Genomic DNA, 19,529 nt, shown 5'->3' with positions numbered 1-19,529 from the left:
CGTGGGGCTGCAACGACCTTCGATTTGTGAAACGCACGATATCTGCGAAGCACGGTAGGGTGAGGTGTGTCTTTGTCTCCTGCGGCCTTTAGGGCGATGGCTTGTTTCTTTTATGATTGTCAGAGGCATTTACAAGAAGTAACCTAGGTTAAGGTTTGCTTATGTTCACGAAATAAGCTAGATTTACTTTTGCTTACGTGGCTTAAATGGTTTTGTCTGCTCAGGGAATTTCTGAAGTCTAGTCTCTATTTTGTATTTAATTTTAACACCGCCAGGCTGTCCCTGCAAGAGTAGTGATGTTATAAAGAGAACCGTTGGGCTCCCCCAAAAATTGGGTGGCAGCTTCCTCAGGACAAGCTGCTTGGGGAACCGGCCACTTGGCAGTAGGGGTGGGGTGGAGGTGTCAGGGATTTAGAGACGTGAAGGGTTAGAAAGGGGGCCTTGAAATTCGTCTAGGCCAACACTGTGTCGCTCCCTGGGTCATGCCAGTAGTGGTCTATCCTCAGCTTGAATACCCCCAATGACAGGGCACTCATTATCTTACAAAACCAACATCCTGTCAGGATTTCGGCAAGTGCTGGGGCAGAGATTCTCCCCTCACTCTGAGCCTGAATCTGTGCTCCCGCACCGTGAAGCGGGGGGCCTCCGGGGAAGGTCAGGCCCCCAGCCCTTGGTGCCGCTGGAGTTGGAGGAGAAGCAGAGGAAGCCGCAGGGCAGTGTCTGGGCCGGGAGAGGCGTGGCGGGATCCTTCCCTCCACGGGGACCTTGCTCGGGGAAGGGGCCACCACGAAGAGCGACATGCTGTTAGGAGAGACCGCGTTAGGTGCCTGGAGTGTGTGGGACAGAAAGCTAGAAATATGGAAACGGCAGACACCCCAGGTCACCAGCTCCAGGGACGCAGTCTGACGGAGGCCACGGCCAGGACTCGGCGATGGCTGGGGCTTCACCTAGTCAGGCCTGCCCTGCCGACCACCCCCCCCCCCCCCCCCGCCACCGCCCCCGTTTGACTGGGAGCCAGGCCGCCCCTCCCTGACCCTGTGACCTGGGGCAAGTCTCTGCCTCCTGCTGGGTCTCGTGGCCTCGGCCATGGATGTGCTGTGTGTGGACCCTTGGAGGCGGCGCGGTGGCCGAGCTCTATGGGGGGCAGTGTTCCCAGCAGTCGCAGGGAGGGGACAGTCCTCCGCCCACCTCCCTTCCCCTCCTCTGCCCGGGCAGGGGGCTGCGGCCCCGCGGCCTTCAGTCCCAGCCGGGCCAGGGCCGGCTCTCCCGCGTGCTTGCCGGTGGCAGGTAGAGGACGTTCCCGTGAGCGTGCACCTGGAGGCCTCCGCGTCCTGGCCCAGGGGACTCTGAGCAGCGCGTCTCAGCGGGCGGGGGCAGCGTCCTGCTGTGTCCTCCCCACGTGGGTCAGCTGTCCTCCCTGCCTCCGGGGGTGGTGGCTCTGAGCCCTCCCATCTTGTTCTGTAGTTGTCAATGGCCATCCCTGCCAGCTCTGTCTCTGGCCTGGAACTGGTCAGCCCCTTCCATGCCTCCCAAACATCCCGACTCAGTGCGCCTCTTCCAGGAAGCCTCCCGGGTGGTGCTGCTGGTCTCGCTGCCTTTGCCCCGTGGTCCCTCAGCTGGAGCCCCTGGCACCACGGGGGCAGCAGGGCTGGGGTGGACCAGACCGGGCTGGAGTGCCGGCCACGCCCCCCAGCTCACGGCTCTTTCTCTCCTGCACGTTCTGTCCTCTTCTGATCAAGGGGCACAGAGTGCACGACTGAGGGGTCCGCACTCCTGTGCAGACACCCAAGACGCCCGGAGGCCCCCGCGTCCCCTCCCATCACTGCTCTCCACGCTCGTCTGTCACCGCAGCTGAGGTCTCATCTCTGCGGCCCCCCCCGCAGTTCCCCTCTTCCTCGCACCTCCTTTACAGGTCCTGGTACCCAAAGCCCATCTCCGGCTTCCTTCTCCCCGTGACTGTGCTCCCAGCCCCCGTGGCACCTGTGCCAGGGACTCCCAGGGCGTCAGCTGCCGTGCCCCCCACTCCCAAGCCACACGCCTGCCCGCCGGCTGCTGGGCTCCACCACCGGGCGGGTTGCTGGCGCGGCGAGGGTTCAGGGGGGATGTCCGGGGCGTCTGGGCGGCCTGGCCTCGCCGCGTGCGGTCCTGTCATCTGAGGGTGGACTGGGGCCTAGAGAAGGAGCCGACTCTGCTGCTTCCCTGGGGAGGGTGGGGTCGGACCCCTCCAACCCACCCAAAAGAACTTGAAAGCTCGAGCAGGCAAGACAGAGCCGGACGGCACGAGTGTCTGGGCAGCTGGAGGTGGGGGAGGGGGGTGGAAGACTTCGCAGTGTCTGGACACAGGTGGGGAACGGCTGGGACAGGGCAACGGCTCAGGAGAGAGGACCTGGCCCAGAGCGGGGCCCCGGAGGGCGGCCGGGCTGGGGCTGGGGCCTCACGGGGAGAGGCCCAGCGTGAGCTTGCCCCGGGCCGCGGCGTGGTGGTCGGGAGAGGCCTTTCTGGCCCTCCCGCTGGCCGTCTGGGCTGCGGGGCTGCCCTCCCGTCCTCGGGGACGCTGCTTCCTGGGTTTGCATCCACAGAGTTCTTAGTCGGGACTTTCCAATCGGGATTTTGCTGCATCTTTCCCCTCCTCCAGCCTGTTGGCATTCTGAGGACACATCTGGCCGTCCTGGTCCCCAGGTCAGGCAGGAGGAAGCTGGCTTCTTCAGGGAGGGTAATCGTGTCCTGGGATTCGCACGAGATGGTGAGCTGTCAGGGGTATTGGCGGAAACAGGCATCTCTGTGTGAGGAGTGAAGGGAGTGTCTTTTTTTTTTTTTAATTTATTTTTGGCTGCGTCGGGTCTTCGTTGCTGCGCACGGGCTTTCTCTAGTTGCGGCGAGCGGGGGCTACTCTCTGTTGCGGCGCGTGGGCTTCTCGTTGCAGTGGCCTCTCGTTGCGGAGCATGGGCTGTAGGTGCCCGGGCTTCAGTAGTTGTGGCTCAAGGGCTCAGTAGTTGTGGTGCACGGGCTTAGTTGCTCCGCGGCATGTGGGATCTTCCCGTACCAGGGCTCGAACCCGTGTCCCCTGCACTGGCAGGCAGATTCTCAACCACTGTGCCACCAGGGGAGCCTTGGGCACATCTTTTCCCCAGGGCCCACCAGGCGTCTGGGAGGAAGGAGGCCCTCGTGGAAATGGGGGGGACAGACTGCATCCTCCTCGCTGACTCCCCGCCCCACCAAGGGCAGACAGGGCTCCTGGCTCAGCCCCCGTGATGTTTGCTCCTTGAGGGTCCCGAGGGGGAGGGAATGAGGTAGCGGTAACTTCGTCCCTGCTCAGCCTGGTTGCTCATCTCTGAAGTGGGCGCCAAGCACTGACCTCACGGGGCTGAGCGTGGAGAGAAACGCAACGTGGCCCTCATGGGGCCTCCCCCTCCCCCCGCCCCGTCCTCCCACAGTGGGACCTGCTGGCTGGGGAAGGAGTCCTGGTGGGGGGGCTGGGAGCTCAGCGTCCACGCCCTCAGGGAGGCCTCCATCGTGGGGAGAGGCCCTTCTGCTGCGTGCCCACCAAGACCTGAGTCTGTGGATCTCTGGAGCTGCTGAGGGACTGGCCGCTCAGCAGGGAGCCTGCAGGCACCTGGGGGAGTGAGTGAGAGTGAGGGTCAGGTGGAGCTTGGATTTCCAAGCATCACGCCTCAACCCCCCGGCTCTCTGGAGGCTCTGAGCCGCCCCGCCCCTCCCCAGGAGCACTTGCTTATCTCCCTCCTGTTGGGCCATCCGGGACCACAGGGCCGCCCACCCAGACCGTGGCCGCTCGGCCCCAGGGTGCGTGGGTCTGGCCTCGACGGGCCTGCCTCTGCTGCGGGTCTCCCTCTTCTCCCTGAAGCGGGGGCTTGGCGGGCAGGATGGCGGTTGCAGAGGGGAGAGGGCAGCGCCCGGTGGACCCCACCTTCTCAGTTACCTGCTGCCAGGCCCAGGGGGCTGCTCATACGAGAGGCTGCCACACGGGCAGGAGTGACCAGCCTGAGGAGTGGGCAGAGCTGGGAGGGAGGGGCGCCGGCCTCAGACTCCCACCTGCCCCTCCCAGCTCCCCTGCTTCCTGGACAGAGCCGCCTGGGCTGCTGGGCCGCACCTGCCCCCTCGCTCTGGGGACACAGGGTCAGACGATGCGCATGTGTGACGCAGGGGACTGAGGAAGGGCACGTGTGTGTCCTGGGGTCCACTTTGCACCCAGCGCACACGCGGCTTCATCTCAGCGGCTGCCCCGGGGACGGACGCCTGCCCTGCGCGGAGCTGAGGGATCAGCTCTGAGACAGAGCCCGCCTCCGGGGCTGCCCGGCTGGGACGGTGCGGGTCCACGGTCCCCTCACCGCCCACCTCGTGCTGCCCACAGAGGTGACGTCTTCAAGCCCGGGGCCCCTGGGAGGAGGGATGCCGCTCTGCAGAGGGTGGAGGGAAGGGGGCAGGTCTCCTGGCACCTTCGGAGGCAGAGGCCCCTTCGCCCGAGAGACGGCCAGAGGTGACGGTGACGCCAGCGGATGCGGGTGGCCCGCGGCTCTCCCAGCCCCCAGGCGCTGTGGTTGTGCCATGTGACCACCGGGAGCCCGGCCCCTCGTCAGGGTGTAGCCTCCCGCCCCAGGGCACCTCATGTTCCCACGTGCGGCCATATAACACGCGTCACAGGGTGTTTACACGTCACGCATGGTGTCACACACATGCCTCTCTGGTTCCCCTGCTGAGGCCCCTCCCAGGTGGCCCTGGGGCCTCCGTCCTCCTGTGTGACCTGCGGTCCCGCCGTGTGTGTATGCGTGTTTGGGGGGTAGGGGATGGCGCCCAGGCTCCACCGGATGTGGAGGCCCCGCCTGCCAGGCTCCACGCGGGGGATCGGTGAGGGGATCGGCGGTCTTCTCAGAGCCTGTCACCCCCGTCACCCCTGCCCGCTGCTCTTCCCCCCCCACACACACAGTACACACCCCCACACACCACACAGTACACACCCACACACACCACACACACACTATACACACCACACATACCACATGCCATATACACACGACACAGACACACCTCACACACACACACACACTCTCTTATGCTCACATTAAAAGGCATTTGCTTTCAGCCCAAACCCTCGTCCCAGCTCCTTCGGGGGGGCCGTGTGTAGCAGTCCTTGTGTGTCAGAGCCCGTAACGTTTAGCCAGGAAGACACTGTGTCCATTTTTAATGGTTTTCACTGAACACGTCATTGTGTATCTGGAGGAAGGATAATGGGCCGTGGGGCTGCGGTCCTGTGCGCAGGGCGGGTTTGTGCCGTCGGGTTATCACTGCTCAGCCAGGGAGCGGGGCTGCCCCTCCTGCCCGCGTACACAGCACGAGGTCGGGTGCCCCTGGGCCCCTGACACTCGGGGGGCCATACCAGGCCCAGCCTTGCTCCCCGCTCCTTCCCACAACCTGCATCCGGCAGCCTGTGGTCCTCGTGTCCATGGACCCCCCCCTCAGTCACCCTTCGTGGTCCCCCCTTCCCCACCTGCTCGCTGAGACCCTGAGGCCCATGAGGGTGCCTGTGGGTTTGGGAGACACTGCGGGTGCTGGGTGGGGTCGGGCTGTGGTCCTGCCGGGCCCTGAGGGGGTGTCCCCGCCCCCTGCCCCCTGTGCCCGAGATAGTGGCTGTGGTGCACCTGGAGGGGCGTGCAGCCTTTCCCCGTGTGACGTTTCACACATGGGTTCTGGACCGCGTGGTGTGCAGGGTTCCCTGGGCTCTCGGGGTCCGGGTTCTGCTCATCTGTGATTTGTGAATCCTGCACCCGGATTCCAGGTCCAGGGAGAACAGCCCGTGGCAGATGTGTGGGGCCTCACGGGAGCTTTCTCCTCTGACCATCCTCACTTTCGGGCGTGCAGGCGGAGGCCTGGGATCTGCTCATCTCAGCCTGGACACGGGGGAAGGCAATGGCGCGTGGCTGGAGCCAGAGAGATTGAAGTGAGACGCTGGGAGGGACTTCCCAAGGCTGGGGCCCTGGGGCCGGTGCAGAGCACGCTCTGCTTCTCCACACGGGCGGTGGGCTGGCTCCAGGTACAGGTGTCCACGGCTGACCCAGGCAGGCACGTGAGGAACTCACAGAAATGGGCAAGTTATTTTCAAAGTGAGCTAGAAAATTAATTCATTCAAACTTTAGTCCCCACCTCCTAGGACCAAATGTTGGACTGAAGCATGGGTCCAGCAAAATAAAGACAAACTTAAGTATCGACCTTCTTAGCCGCTGGCTTCAGCGAGACGCATCTTGCTGGTTAACCAGTTTCCATCTCATTCCTTTGGCTTCTGCGAATACAGTGTCAGCAAAGATGGAATCTCCTCAGCTCTCCGTTATCCGTATCGATGGAGGCCGGGCCTGAGTGCGTGGGGTGTGTGTGTGCATGTGGGGGTGTGTGTCGGGGTGTGGGCACCTGTCCCCTTGGCAGGGGCGTGGGGGTAGAACTTTCTCGTCTCCCACATGGGGTCAGGCTCCATTTAGGGGTCGTGCTCCTCTGGGAGCACGCGGAGGGGCCCAGAAGCAGCAGGTGGGCGTCAGCGCGAGGGGAGGGGGAGGGGGAGATGGGTGCCTCCCGTGGCTCCCTCTGATCCGGATCCAGGGCCTGGGCCCCTTGGGGGTCTGGCCGAGGCGACCGTCCCTTTGCTTTCGCTCGGGGACACTCGGGAGAGGTTCCTTGTGGGGTCAGGGCGGGAAGCGAGGCTGTGGCCCCTCGTGGGACCGACTCCTGGGGGAGATGCAGGGTCCAAGGGCCTGGGATAGATGGTCAGAGAGCCGAGTGGCCACCCTGGAGAGATGGACTGGACAGACAGACGGATGGGGCCCTGTTCCTGCCGCGGAGGTGGGGGTGCTGGAGGCTTAGGCCGTGGGGGGTTGAGGCCCAACCTTCACGCTGACTCAGCTGTCTGAGCAGGACAGCCTCGTCGCAGGAGGGGGTGATGCCGCCCCCCTCCCCCAGGAGAGCAGGTGAGAACGGTCCAGGCCGGCACAGCCCCGGGGACTTATTTTCCTTCCAACACCCGGCCTTGGGCCCGCACTTCCCCTGGCCCGACCCTCGGATCTTGGGGTCTCAGGGCCTCGTTTTGCGGAGCGCGGCCCTAACCACCTGCCTCGGGGTGGGCGGCCCCATTTCCTTCCTCCCTCTCTCCCTCCCGCCGAGTGGCTGGGGGGAGGGGGGGCGCTGTGGCAGGTGACCTGAGTCCTCACCAGCCTCACCCCGTCCCCTCTCCTGCGCATGCGCTCTCTGCGGGCATCGCTGGCTAATGCGCCAGTTCACGCTTCACGCTTCCTGCGCGGGAGCCGCGGGAGACCGCTTCACCCATCACCCTCAAGCCTGGAGCTGTGCCAAGGACTGCGGCCTGAGCCCCCGGGGAGGACCACTTCCCCTCCTCCCGCTGTGCTCCAGGGGCTGCGGGTCCACCGCCGCCCCCGGCAGCGCGTGCTGTGTGCCCTTGGACAGGTTACTTCACCTCTCTGGGCCTCTTCCCCACAGGGGTCTTGAGAACTGCGGTCGAGCATCGTTGCTTCCTTAGCTTCTGGTGGAATAAGCGGGGGTGAAACCCCCACCCCTAGGCTTATCCAGAGGGAACGTGAAGCCTCGTTTTTTTGCTGGAGAAATGGCTGGTGCTTTCCCAAACATTCATCCCTGGGTAGGGCTGACCCCATCTTGCCGCTCCTGACGGGAAACCCTCTGCCCCTCAGAGGCGCCGGAGGCACGGTGTGCAAGGGCTGGGGCTGCTTCTCTCTCTTTACGGTTTGAGCTGGACCCTGGAGGCTGTGAAGGAGGCCTCTCGGTGCTGGGGGAGGGCCGGCAGCTCGTCCAGCCCCGCGCGGGGCCGCAGCCCGCGTGGCGGGTAACAGGCCTAAGGCCCCGTCGGTCAGGACGCCCGGATGGCCTAGCCCCGCCGCTCCCAGGGGTGCAGCCCCCCGTCACGACAGGCTCCGCAGGCCCGTTGCCTCCGTGCTGGGGTGGCGCCCCTGGACCCGACCGGGGGCCGTGGGGGCAGCCGAGCCCCGCCCGCCCTGTGACGCGAGGGTCTGTGCTGCTGGCTCGCTCCTGCCCGCCCCACACGCGTCTGCCGAGTGCCCGTCGCGCGCCAGACGGCGAGACACCTGCCAGGGCAGGGTCGCAGCGTTTTCCCCCGAGGGCCAGAGAGGAAGCATCTCAGGCTCGGCCGCACACCTCGGTGGCAACTACTCCGCTCTGCTGCAGCGGGAAGGCCGCCAGAGAGGCCACGGCCTGGGCCCGCGTGCCGAGCCCCAGGGACGGTTCTTCCCGGGAAGCAGCCGCGCCGGGTGTGGTTCACGCAGTCGAGCGCGGGCGGGGCAGGCGAGCGCAGCCTCTGCTCAGGCCGCCCCAGGCTGTGTACGGGGAGAGGCCGGGTCTCGGGCCGGAGCAAGGGGAGCCGTTTGAGCCGAGCGGAGAGAAGCAGTCACTCGGCGCCGGGTGGCCATGGAGATGGGGGCGAGGGCGCCGGACACAGACGATGGGCCTGAAGGCCACCTTCAGGGGCAGCTGCGGTCCCCGGGGCGGCGTCTAAAGGTGGCAGGATGAGATTCACGTTCTAGAAGGTTGCTTTGGGGGTTAGGGTGGGTGCGGGGCCGAGTGCGGGGAAGGTCGCGGGGTCACCGAGGCCTGGCAGAGAAGGGGCTTGAGGCAAACGGAGGAGTCGGAGTTGTGGCCGAAACCAGGGTGCGGGGCCGGTCGGGTGGCCCTCGCGGGCCGTCCGGCGCGACAGGCACGCAAGTGTCCGCGGGGTCTGGTGACCTGTCCTCACAGCCGCGTGGTGGGGTGAGGGGCCGAGCCCAGGGGGGACGGAGGGGGGAACCGGAGGTGGGCGTGAGAAGGAACACGGGTCAGAGGGTCCCCTTCAAACGCGAGAAGGTCCTCGGCTGGGCAGGGGTCGCCGCCGGCCTGGGCAGGTGGGTTTTGTGAAGTCTCTCCAGCAGTCCCGCGAGGCCCCCCCCACCCCCCCAACCCCCACGGCAGCCGGGCCCTCGTGGAGGGCGGGGCCGGCAGGCTCTCGGCGCGAACCCCACCCACCCGCCCGTGGGGGCCCCGCCCCCCTGACCAGATCACCCCGAGGCCCCGCCCTCCGTCACACTGAGCCTTAGATCCACACGTGAGTTTGGGGGTCGCGGGCACTCAGTCCGAGCCGGGCAGTTTCAGGGCTGGTGTTTCTCTGGTGAGTCTCACAACAAGACAGAGAAACAGGGTGCAGGGACCTGGGAGGACGTGAGCCGAGGGGCTAAGGGGCCCCTCCGAGGCCAAGGAGGTTTCGGGGGGCGTCCAGACTGGGGGCCGGCGTTTGCCGGGTGAGTTTGTGGCCCACGCAGAGAGCAGAGGTGAGGGAAGGGCGGTGAGTAGGAGCCGGGCCCAGGCCAGCAGGGCCTTTTTTCTGAGTGTGAACAGAAGCCCTGGGGGCTTCACGTGGATCAGCCCGGCTGCCGTGTGGGGATTAGACTGAGTGGAGGACTGTGGAAGCTTCCAGAACGTAGCTGTTGTTCTTGGCTGAACTGGAGGACGTGGTGAGTGGAGGAGGGAGTTTGCAGATGCTCCGACTGGGCGGCGAGGGCAGGAGGGGCTGAGGACCCCAAGGCTTTGGGCGGGGCCCGGCGCTGCCCCCGCCCCGCCTCCGCCGGCATCTGGCTTCTCAGGGTGTGTGTTGTTCCCCTGCTCTTTGGGCAGCTGTGTCCTCAGGCCCCAGGCCCTGGGATCCACGGGTCTGCGGCCCCTGCTCCCTCCCAGCAGCTGTCAACTCCCCACCCCCACCCGAACCCCCGGGAACGTTGTCTGATCTTTCATAAGAACTTGGGGATGACAAGACATTCCTTTTGGCTGTTTTTGACGCTTTTCCCCTTCCCTCTGGAGCCAGGCTCCTTTCCAGCCTCTTTTACTCACTTCAGTCTAAGTGAAATTTCCAAAATGTAAACGTGAACACATTACCCGCATCCTTAGACTCCTCGTCGTGGCCGTAAGTTTGTGCGCCTGGTCCTGCGGGCTCACCTGCACCCCCTCTGTGCGGCCATGCTGGGCTTCCTCAGGCTCTGGGCTCCCCGTGGTGCTGCCCCCACCCCTGGGCCTTTGCATGTGCCGCTGCTGCCTTTCCTCCGCCTGGAGGGCCCCCATTCCATCACCAGTTGCTCAGGAAAGCATTCCTGCTCTCCCAGATTAGGTCAGATATACCCCAGTACAGACTCACACCAGCAAGGGTCTCTCCTTTGTGCATTTCTCACAGTTACAATTTTACATTCATTTGTGCGCAGTTATGTAATATCCAGCTTATAAGTCCCGCATGGGAAGTGGGATGGGAGTTCAATCAGTTTTTTTTTTTTTTTTTTGGGTGCGTTGGGTCTTTGTTGCTGTGCACGGGCTTTCTCTAGTTGCGGTGAGCGGGGGCTCCTCTTCGTTGCGGTGTGCGGGCTTCTCATTGCGGTGGCTTCTCTTGTTGTGGAGCACGGGCTCTAGGTGCACGGGCTTCAGTAGTTGTGGCACGCGGGCTCAGTAGCTCCGAGGCATGCATGTGGGATCTTCCCGGACCAGGGCTTGAACCCGTGTCTCCTGCATTGGCAGGCGGATTCTTAACCACTGCTCCGCCAGGGAAGCCCTCAATCAGTTATTTGTTGAATGAATGAATGAATAAGTACCTCCCCCATTGTTCTCTCTGTTCTGTACCCGGTGTTCCTACCCTATCTGGGTCCACATCATCTCTGGCTGGACTGTGAACTCACCCCTTGCGGGCCCCCTGCCCCAGCCTCACCCCCTCTGCTCCCCGTGGAGCTGTTGTTGCCCTTTAAACAGATCAGGCCACTCCTGTTGGGGACGTGAGTCCGTCCGAGCCCCTCTTCCTGGACTTCAAGGCCCCTGGGATGGACTCTCCAGCTGATATCCTGGTCTGTGGGGCCCCCTGAGCCTGTGGCACACGCAGCACCGTCGCACCGTCTGCCCTGGTCGATTCTTTTGTTTCATGATTCATCTCACTCGTCCTGCGGATTTGGGAAAAGGTTCATGTCCAGTAGGGGTCCCTCTGCTGTGCCGAGGCCACTCAGGCCCTTCGAAGGGGCTCCTGGATTCAGATCCGACCACAGTTATCGAACATCATCTCCGTGCCAGACACAATCAAATTTATTCTTTTAATTTTCACAACAGCTTTGAAAAGTGGGTATTATTTTCTGCCATTTTTATATGAGGAAATCGAGTTCAGAATGGGATTTGTTTGGAGTCATCTGGCAAGCGGTAAGCATCCCGGGATCACAGTCTGCCTCTCTCTGCCGGGCTGCCTCTTGCCCACCACAGAATCCAGAACCAGCGACCATGCGGGCTGAGTCTGACGAAAGCCTGCAGCTAACGTTGTACTTGGTGGAGAAAGACTGAAGACTCTCTGAAGATCAGGAAAGAGAAGGATTCCCCCTCTCACAACTTCTATAACTCTGCACGGAGGTTCTTACCATGGCAGTTAGGGAAGAAAAAGAAAGAAAAGGCATCTGGATTGGAAAGAAAGGTGTGAAATTATCTCACTTGGCATGATCTTGTAGATGGAGAGTCCTAGGGAAGACACGCCACACGCACGTTCCACACACACACACACCACACAGTATCAGAACTAGTAAGCCAGTTCAGCATGTGGCAGGACGTGGGATCAATACACGAAAGTCTGCTGCATTCGCATCTGTGAGCAGTGAACAATCGGAAATGAAATTAAGAAAGCAATTCTGTCTACAGCAGCGTCAAAGAGAATCGAATATCCAGAAATAAATTTAACAAAAGCGTAAGGCTTTATCTATCCTGGGAACTGCAAAACAGTGTTGCGAGAATTTAAAGAAGCTCTTACAGGGAAAGACGTTGGAATGTTACCTTGTTAAGGTAGCAGCGCTCTGCAGACTGGCCCGCGGGTTCAGTGCAATCCCTATCAAACTCCCAGGTGGCTTTTACAGAAATCAACAAGCTGATCTTTTAAAACTTTTTTTTCATTTTTATTTTATTTATTTATTTATTTATTTATTTATTTATTTATTTATTTATTTATTTTTATTTATTTATTTTTTGTGGTACGCGGGCCTCTCACCGCTGTGGCCCCTCCCGTTGCGGAGCACAGGCTCCGGACGCGCAGGCTCAGCGGCCGTGGCTCACGGGCCCAGCCGCTCCGCGGCACGTGGGATCTTCCCGGACCGGGGCACGAACCCGCGTCCCCTGCATCGGCAGGCGGACTCTCAACCACTGCGCCACCAGGGAAGCCCCAAGCTGATCTTTTTTTTTTTTTTTTTTTTTTTAAAAAGCTGAACTTAAAATTCATATGGAAATGCAAGAGACCCAGAATAGGCAAAATAATCTTCATGAAAGAACAAATTTGGAAGACTCACGCTGCCTGATATAAAAACTTAACTACAAAGCTGCAGTGATGAAGACAGTGTGGTATTAGCATAAGGATAGACATAGATTAATGCAATAGAGAATCCAGAAATAATCCCTCACATTTATGGTTGGTTAGTATTTTACAAGGGTATGAAGACAGTTCAGTGGGGAATAACAGTCTTTGCAACAAATGGAGATCCATACACAAAATACATTCACGAAAGTGAACTCCAAGTGGATCGTAACTTGAATGTAGGAGCTAAAACTACTAGGCTCCTCTAAGAAAATATAGGAGTAGATCTTTGTGCCCTTGGGTTATGTGATGATTTCTTAGATATGACACCAAAAGCACAGGCAAGAAAAGAAACAGGTAAATTGGGCATCATCAAAATTGAAAACTTTTGTGCTTCAAAGGACACCATCAAGGGACTTCCCTGGTGGCGTAGTGGTTGGGAGTCCGCCTGCTGATGCAGGTGACACGGGTTCGAGCCCAGGTCTGGGAAGATCCCACATGCCGCGGAGCAACTAAGCCCATGAGCCACAACTACTGAGCCCGTGTGCCGCGACTACTGAGCCCGTGTGCCTAGCTCGGCAATGAGAAGCCACCGCAGTGAATAGCCTACGCAGTGCAATGAAGAGTAGACCCCATTCACCACAACTAGAGAAAGCCTATGCGCAGTGGCGAGGACCCAATGCATCCAAAAATACATTATAAAGAAAAAAAGGACACCATTAAAAAAGTGAAAAGATAACCGTAGAATGGGAGAAAATATTTGCAAAACATACATGACAAGGAACTGGTATCCAGAATATACAAAGAACTCGTACAACTCAATAATAAAGAGACAAATATTCAATTAAAACATGGACAAAGGATTTGAACAGACATTTCTCCAAAGGAGACATACAAATGGCCAATAAACACATGAAGAGATGCTTGACATCATTAGTCATCAGAGAAATGCAAATCAAAGCCACGGTGAGATGCCACTTCACCTCTACTAGGACGGCTATAAACAAAAAGACATGTAATAACAAGTACTGTCCAGGATGTGGAGAACTTGGAACGCTCATACAATGCTGGTGGGAATGTAAATCAGTGCAACCGCTGTTTAAAAAAATTTTTTTGAAGTATAGGTGATTTACAATGTTGTGTTAATCTCTGCTGTACAGCAAAGTGACTCAGTTATACACAGACATACATTCTTTTTCATGTTCTTTTCCATTATCGTTAGTCACAGGACATTGAATATAGTTCCCTGTGCTCTACAGTAGGACCTTGTTGTTTATCCATCCTATGGATAATAGCTTACATCTGCTAATCCCAAACTCCCAGTTCTTCCCTCCCCCTCCCTCCCTCCCACTTGGCAACCACAAGTCTGTTTTCTATGTCCGTGAGTCTATTTCTCTTTCGTAGATAGGTTCATTTGCGGCATATTTCAGATTCCACATACTGGTGATGTCATATGGTGTTTGTCTTTCTCTTTCTGACTGACTTAGTATGACAGTCTCTAGGTCCAACCATGTTGCTGCACATGGCATCATTTCATTCTTTTTTATGGCCGAGTAATATTCCATTGTGTGTATATGTGTGTGTGTAGATGTATATGTAGGAATGTTGGGGTGCATGTATCTTTTTGAATTATAGTTTTGTCTGGATATATGCCCAGGAGTGGGATTGCTGGATCATACGGTGACTCTATTTTTAGTGTAAGGAACCTCCACACTGTTCTCCATAGAGGCTCAGTGCAGCCACTTTGGAACATAGTTTGGTAGTCCTTTAAAATGTCAAACGTAGTTACCATATGACCCAGAAATTCCACTCCTAGGTATTTACCCAAGAGAAATGAAAACATGTCCAAAAACGTGCACAGAGATGTTCATCGCGGCATTATTCTTAGAGCCAAAAAGTGGAAATAACCCGTGTCCATAAATTGATGAATGGATAAATAAGATGTGTTATCTATGGAGTGGAATATTACTCAACCATAGAGAGGAATGAAGTGCTGACACCTGCTACAACACAGATGACCCTTGAGAACACTGCGCTCTGTGGGAGAAGCTGAACACCAAGGCCACCTATCATATGATTTCATTTGTATGAAAAGTCAGAATAGGGGAATCTGTACAGATAGGTCAGTGGTTGCCTGGGGCTGGGAGGAGGGTGGGAATGGGGAGTGACTGGTAATGAAGTAGGGCTTCTTTTTGGTGAAAATGGTCTAAAATTAGATTGTGGTGATGGTTGCACAACCCTGTAAGTATACTAAAAACCCCCGAACCGAACACGTTAAATGAGTGAATTGAATGGATGTGAATTGCATCTCAAGCCTTCTTAGAGTCGGGCCGCGGAATCCTGGTCAGTGAGGTGGGGGTGAGGGAGATGGGGCTGAGCCCCCGAGGCCCGGCGGGCTCCACCTTCCCTTTCGAGATGGATTTTAGGATCAAGGCTAGTTTACCCAGCCCGTAACAAGAGCTTACTAAACTGCTTGGCGAGTGTGCGCGGGGAGAATGCGCCTGCTTCGCCCTGTGGTCGGGGCGGCCTGTGCCGGCCGTGCTGGCTCCCGGGCGAGGGCTCGGGTTCTTAGAGCAGGGCTGGAGCTTCAGGGCCCCTAAAACTTGCCCTCAGAAGAGCTCTGCGTGTAGGGAGAAGCACAGTGCGAAAAGCCTCGCTTTTACCTTTGCTGTTTGCATCCTGCTGTGCGTTTGATGCTTCTAGGAGATGTGCTGTTTGTCCCATGACCTGGAGCACCTCAGGTGTGTGCTGCTGTCCAGACACCCCCTGGGCACCGACTGTGCGCCGGGCAGAGGGGTGCTCGTGTTGCCTGCGTCTGACCTCACAGGGCCTGTGGAGGAGGCTCGTACCCCCATTTTGAGAAGCAGAAATAGCTCGGTGGGGAGGGAAGGGTTGGGGGAGCAGAGTTTAAAAACTCGTTAAGAACGTTACCTTAAATGAAGACCATCACGATAATACTTTTACCAGCAGGAGCTTGCAAACCATCTAAGCATCAAATACAGCACTACCGCGCAGCAGGGCATTATTTAGCTACTTGATAACAAAGGAAGTTTTTTTTTTTTTTTGCGGTACGCGGGCCTCTCACTGCTGTGGTCTCTCCCGTTGCGGAGCACAGGCTCCGGAGGCGCAGGCTCAGCGGCCATGGCTCACGGGCCCAGCCGCTCCGCGGCATGTGGGATCTTCCCGGACCGGGGCACGAACCCGCGTCCCCTGCATCGGCAGGCGGACTCTCAACCACTGCGCCACCAGGGAAGCCCACAAAGGAAGTTTTTAATGATAAAGGAGAATGCTTGTGACAAAATTTTATGTGAAAAAAGGCCAGAATACCAAATTATATATAGTATGATCCCAACATGTAAAACACTCTCAGAAAAAAATACTGTTAGAAGCTTCTCCAAGGACACTAACCTGTGTTACCTCTGGAAGGTAGGATCATGGGGAATGTCTCCTTTAGTAGTCTCTTTCCCTCCCCCGTAAACCTGGATGGCTTTTGTTATTAATGGGCAGCCCTGGTTTGAGTAGGAAGTTGATGTGCTGCTGTGTAGAGGGGGCAGGGCTGGCAAGGGACCCCGACACCCCGGGGAGGAAGGGGCTCCGGGGGTGGACTTGGGTGCCATCTTCCTGGAGGAGAGATTGAAACCCACCCTGGGTGGGTGCGGAGGGAGCCTGAGGCACGGAGGTGAGGAGGGTGGGCGTGCCGGGCGCCGTCACGCAGGGAGGAGGCGGCTCGAGAGTCCTCACTGCGACCGCGCTCCTTCTTGGGTGGAGTGCTTGGGTGCAGCCCGACGCAAAAGAGCCGCGTGCTTTGCAGGCTCTCGGCTCAGGTGACTGGTTCGAACCTCAATTCCAGGACTTGTGAGCTAAGTGGCGGGGGCTGCCTAGGCCCTGGACCTCCGTTTTTGCATCTGTGAAACGGGCTGGTGCGTGAGTCTGGGGAGGAGCGGCTGGTGGCCCTGTGGTTGCTGCTTCACGGTGTTGCTACTGCTGGAAGTGCCCTGGGACTTAAAGGGATTACGACTAATACAGTCTTTTTAAAATTTTATTCTTATTTATTATTTTTTAAACAGGGACTCATATATATATATATATTTAATTTTATTTATTTTTAGCTGCGTTGGGTCTTCGTTGCTGCGTGCGGGCTTTGTCTAGTTGCAGCGAGCGGGGGCTACTCTTCATTGCCGTACGCGGGCTTCTCATTTCAGTGGCTTCTCTTTGTTGCGGAGCACGGGCTCTAGGCGCACAGACTTCAGTAGTTGTGGCTCGCGGGCTCAGCTGCTCCACGGCATGTGGGATCTTCCCGGACCAGGGCTCGAACCTGTGTCCCCTGCATTGGCAGGCGGATTCTTAACCACTGCGCCACCAGGGAAGTCCCAGCTAATACAGTCCTTTTTCTAAAATTAATTTTTATTGGAGTAGAGTTGATTTACAATGTTGTGTTAGTTTCTGCTGTACAGCAGAGTGAATCTGTTATAAATATACATAATCCACTCTTTTTAGATTCTTCTCCCGTATGGGTCGTTACAGAGTATTGAGCAGAGTTCCTTGTGCTATACAGTAGGTTATTATTAGTTATCTATTTTATATATAGTAGTGTATACATATCAATCACAATCTTCCAATTCATCCCACCACCCCCCCCACCCTATTAGCCATAAGTTCGTTTTCTACATTTGTGACTCTATTTCTGTTCTGTAAATAAGTTCATTTGTACCATTTCTTAAGAGTCCACATACAAGTGATATCATATGATACTTGTCTTTCTCTGTCTGGCTTCACTCAGTATGACAATCTCTAGGTCCATCCATGTTGCTGTGAATGGCATTATTTTGGTTTTTTTATGGCTGAGTAATATTCCATTGTATATATGTACCACATATTCTTTATCCATTCATCTGTTGATGGACATTTAGGTTGCTTCCATGTCTTGGCTATTGTAAACAATGCTGCAGTGAACACTGGGGTGCAGGTATCATTTCAAATTATGATTTTCTCCAGGTATATGCCCAGGAGTGGGATTGCTGGGTCGTATGGTAGTTCTATTTTTAGTTTTTTAAGGAACCTCCACACTGTTCTCCATAGTGGCTGTATCAATTGACATTCCCACCAGCAGTGTAGGAGGGTTCCCTTCTCTCAACACCCTCTCCAGCATTATGGTTTGTAGATTTTTTGATGATGGCCATTCTGACCTGTGTGAGGTGATAGCTCATTGTAGTTTTGATTTGCATTTCTCTAATAATTAGTGATGTTGAGCATCTTTTCATGTGTTTGTTGGCCATCTGTATGCCTTTGGAGAAATGTCTATTTAGATCTTAACCCCATTTTTTGATTGGGTTATTTGTTTTTTTGATATTGAGCTGCATGAGCTGTTTGTATATTTTGGAGATTAATCCCTGTTGGTTGCTTCATTTGCAAATATTTTCTCCCATTCTCTGGGTTGTCTTTTGGTTTTGTTTATAGTTTCCCTTTGCTGTGCAAAAGCTTTAAAGTTTAATTAGATCCCATTTGTTTATTTTCATTCCTCTAGGAGGTGGATCAAAAAAAATATTGCTGCGATTTATGTCAGAGTGTTCTGCCTATGTTTTCTGCTGAGAGTTTTATAGTACCCAGTCTTACATTTAGGTCTTTAATCCATTTTGAGTTTATTTTTGTGTATGGTGTTAGGGAGTGTTCTTATTTCATTCTTTTACGTGTAGCTGTCCAGTTTTCCCAGCACCACTTATTGAAGAGACTGTCTTTCCTCCTTGTATATTCTTGCCTCCTTTGTCATAGATTTATTTACCACAGGTGTGTGGGTTTATTTCTGGGTTCTCTATTCTGTTCCATTGATCTGTATTTCTGTTTTTGTGCCAGTACCATACTGTCTTGATTACTGTAGCTTTGTAGTATAGTCTGAAGTGAGGGAGCCTGATTCCTCCAGCTCCGTTTTTCTTTCTCAAGATTGCTTTGGCTATTCGGGGTCTTTTGTGTTTCCCTACAGATTGTGAAATTTTTTGTTCTATTTCTGGGAACAGTGCTATTGGTAATTTGACTGGGATTGCATTGAATCTGTAGATTGCTTTGGGTAGTATGGTCATTTTGACAATATTGATTCTTCCCATCCAAGAACATGGTATATCTCTCCATCTATTTGTGTCATCTTTGATTTCTTTCATCAGTGTCTTACAGTTTTCTGAGTACAGATCTTTTGCCTCCTTAGGTAGGTTTATTCCTAGGTATTTTATTCTTTTTGATGCTGTGGTAAATAGGATTGTCTCCTTGATTTCTCTTTCTGATCTTTCATTGTTAGTATATAGGAATGCAAGAGATTTCTGTGTGTTAGTTTTGTATCCTGCTACTTTACCAAATTCATCGAGCTCTAGTAAATCGTTAGGATTTTCTATGTATAGTATCATGTCATCTGCAGACAAGGACAGTTTTACTTCTTCTTTTCCAATTTGTATTCCTTTTATTTCTTTTCCTTCTCTGATTGCCGTGGCTAGGACTTCCAAAATGATGTTGAATAATAGTGGCGAGAGTGGACATCCTTATCTTGTTCCTGATCTTGAAGGAAATGCTTTAATTTTTTCACCATTGAGAATGATGTTTGCTGTGGGTTTGTTGTAATGGCCTTTATTCATAAACAGTCTTTAGCTTTTGGAAGAGCCTCTCCTGGCCCGTGGGCAGAGCCGTCTGCACTCGGGCCCGTGGGATGCTCACCCTGTCCCCTTCACCCATAGCCGTCCCTCTGCCACCATGAGGAACATCTTCAAGAGGAACCAGGAGCCCATGGTGGCTCCCACCACCACCACCACCACCATGCCTGCTGAGCCCCTGGACAACTCCACCGAGAGCGGAGGCGCCAGGGAGGGCAAGGGGGACCTGTTTGCCACGTTGAAGGACCGATTCTTCAATGAGATGGTCAAGTTCCCTCGTGAGTATCGATCTGTATGCAGCTTGGGGGTGAGGGTGGGCGGGTGCACCGTGGGGGGTGTGACAGCCGCGATCTTTCCTAACGTTTGGACTCGAGGCTGGATTATTTGGGGATCCCCTTCAGGAATGGGGGGGCAGTATGGTCTGGCACTAATGAAGGGAACAAGGGGGTTTATGTGCCCTAACCTCCAGGGGGGATAAACGTTCTTATACTTAGAAATCTGTCAAAAGATGGAACCAAAAGAAGATAAAA

General features: G+C 56.1%; 1 protein-coding gene across 1 annotated transcript in view; it reads left to right on the top strand.

The window, feature by feature from the left end:
• SYT2 (synaptotagmin 2) overlaps positions 1 to 19,529 on the top strand; it is a 34,850-nt gene that overhangs the window by 10,089 nt on the left and 5,232 nt on the right. The window contains exon 2 of the mRNA XM_032653919.1: positions 19,084 to 19,277. Within this exon, the coding sequence (XP_032509810.1) occupies positions 19,100 to 19,277 (178 nt within the window). The 5' untranslated portion in view covers positions 19,084 to 19,099. The remainder of the gene's footprint in view (positions 1 to 19,083; positions 19,278 to 19,529) is intronic.

This window comes from Phocoena sinus, chromosome 1 (assembly GCF_008692025.1).
Source record: "Phocoena sinus isolate mPhoSin1 chromosome 1, mPhoSin1.pri, whole genome shotgun sequence".
Classification (NCBI taxonomy): Eukaryota; Metazoa; Chordata; class Mammalia; order Artiodactyla; family Phocoenidae; genus Phocoena; species Phocoena sinus.
This window is presented reverse-complemented; position numbering and strand designations above follow the sequence as displayed.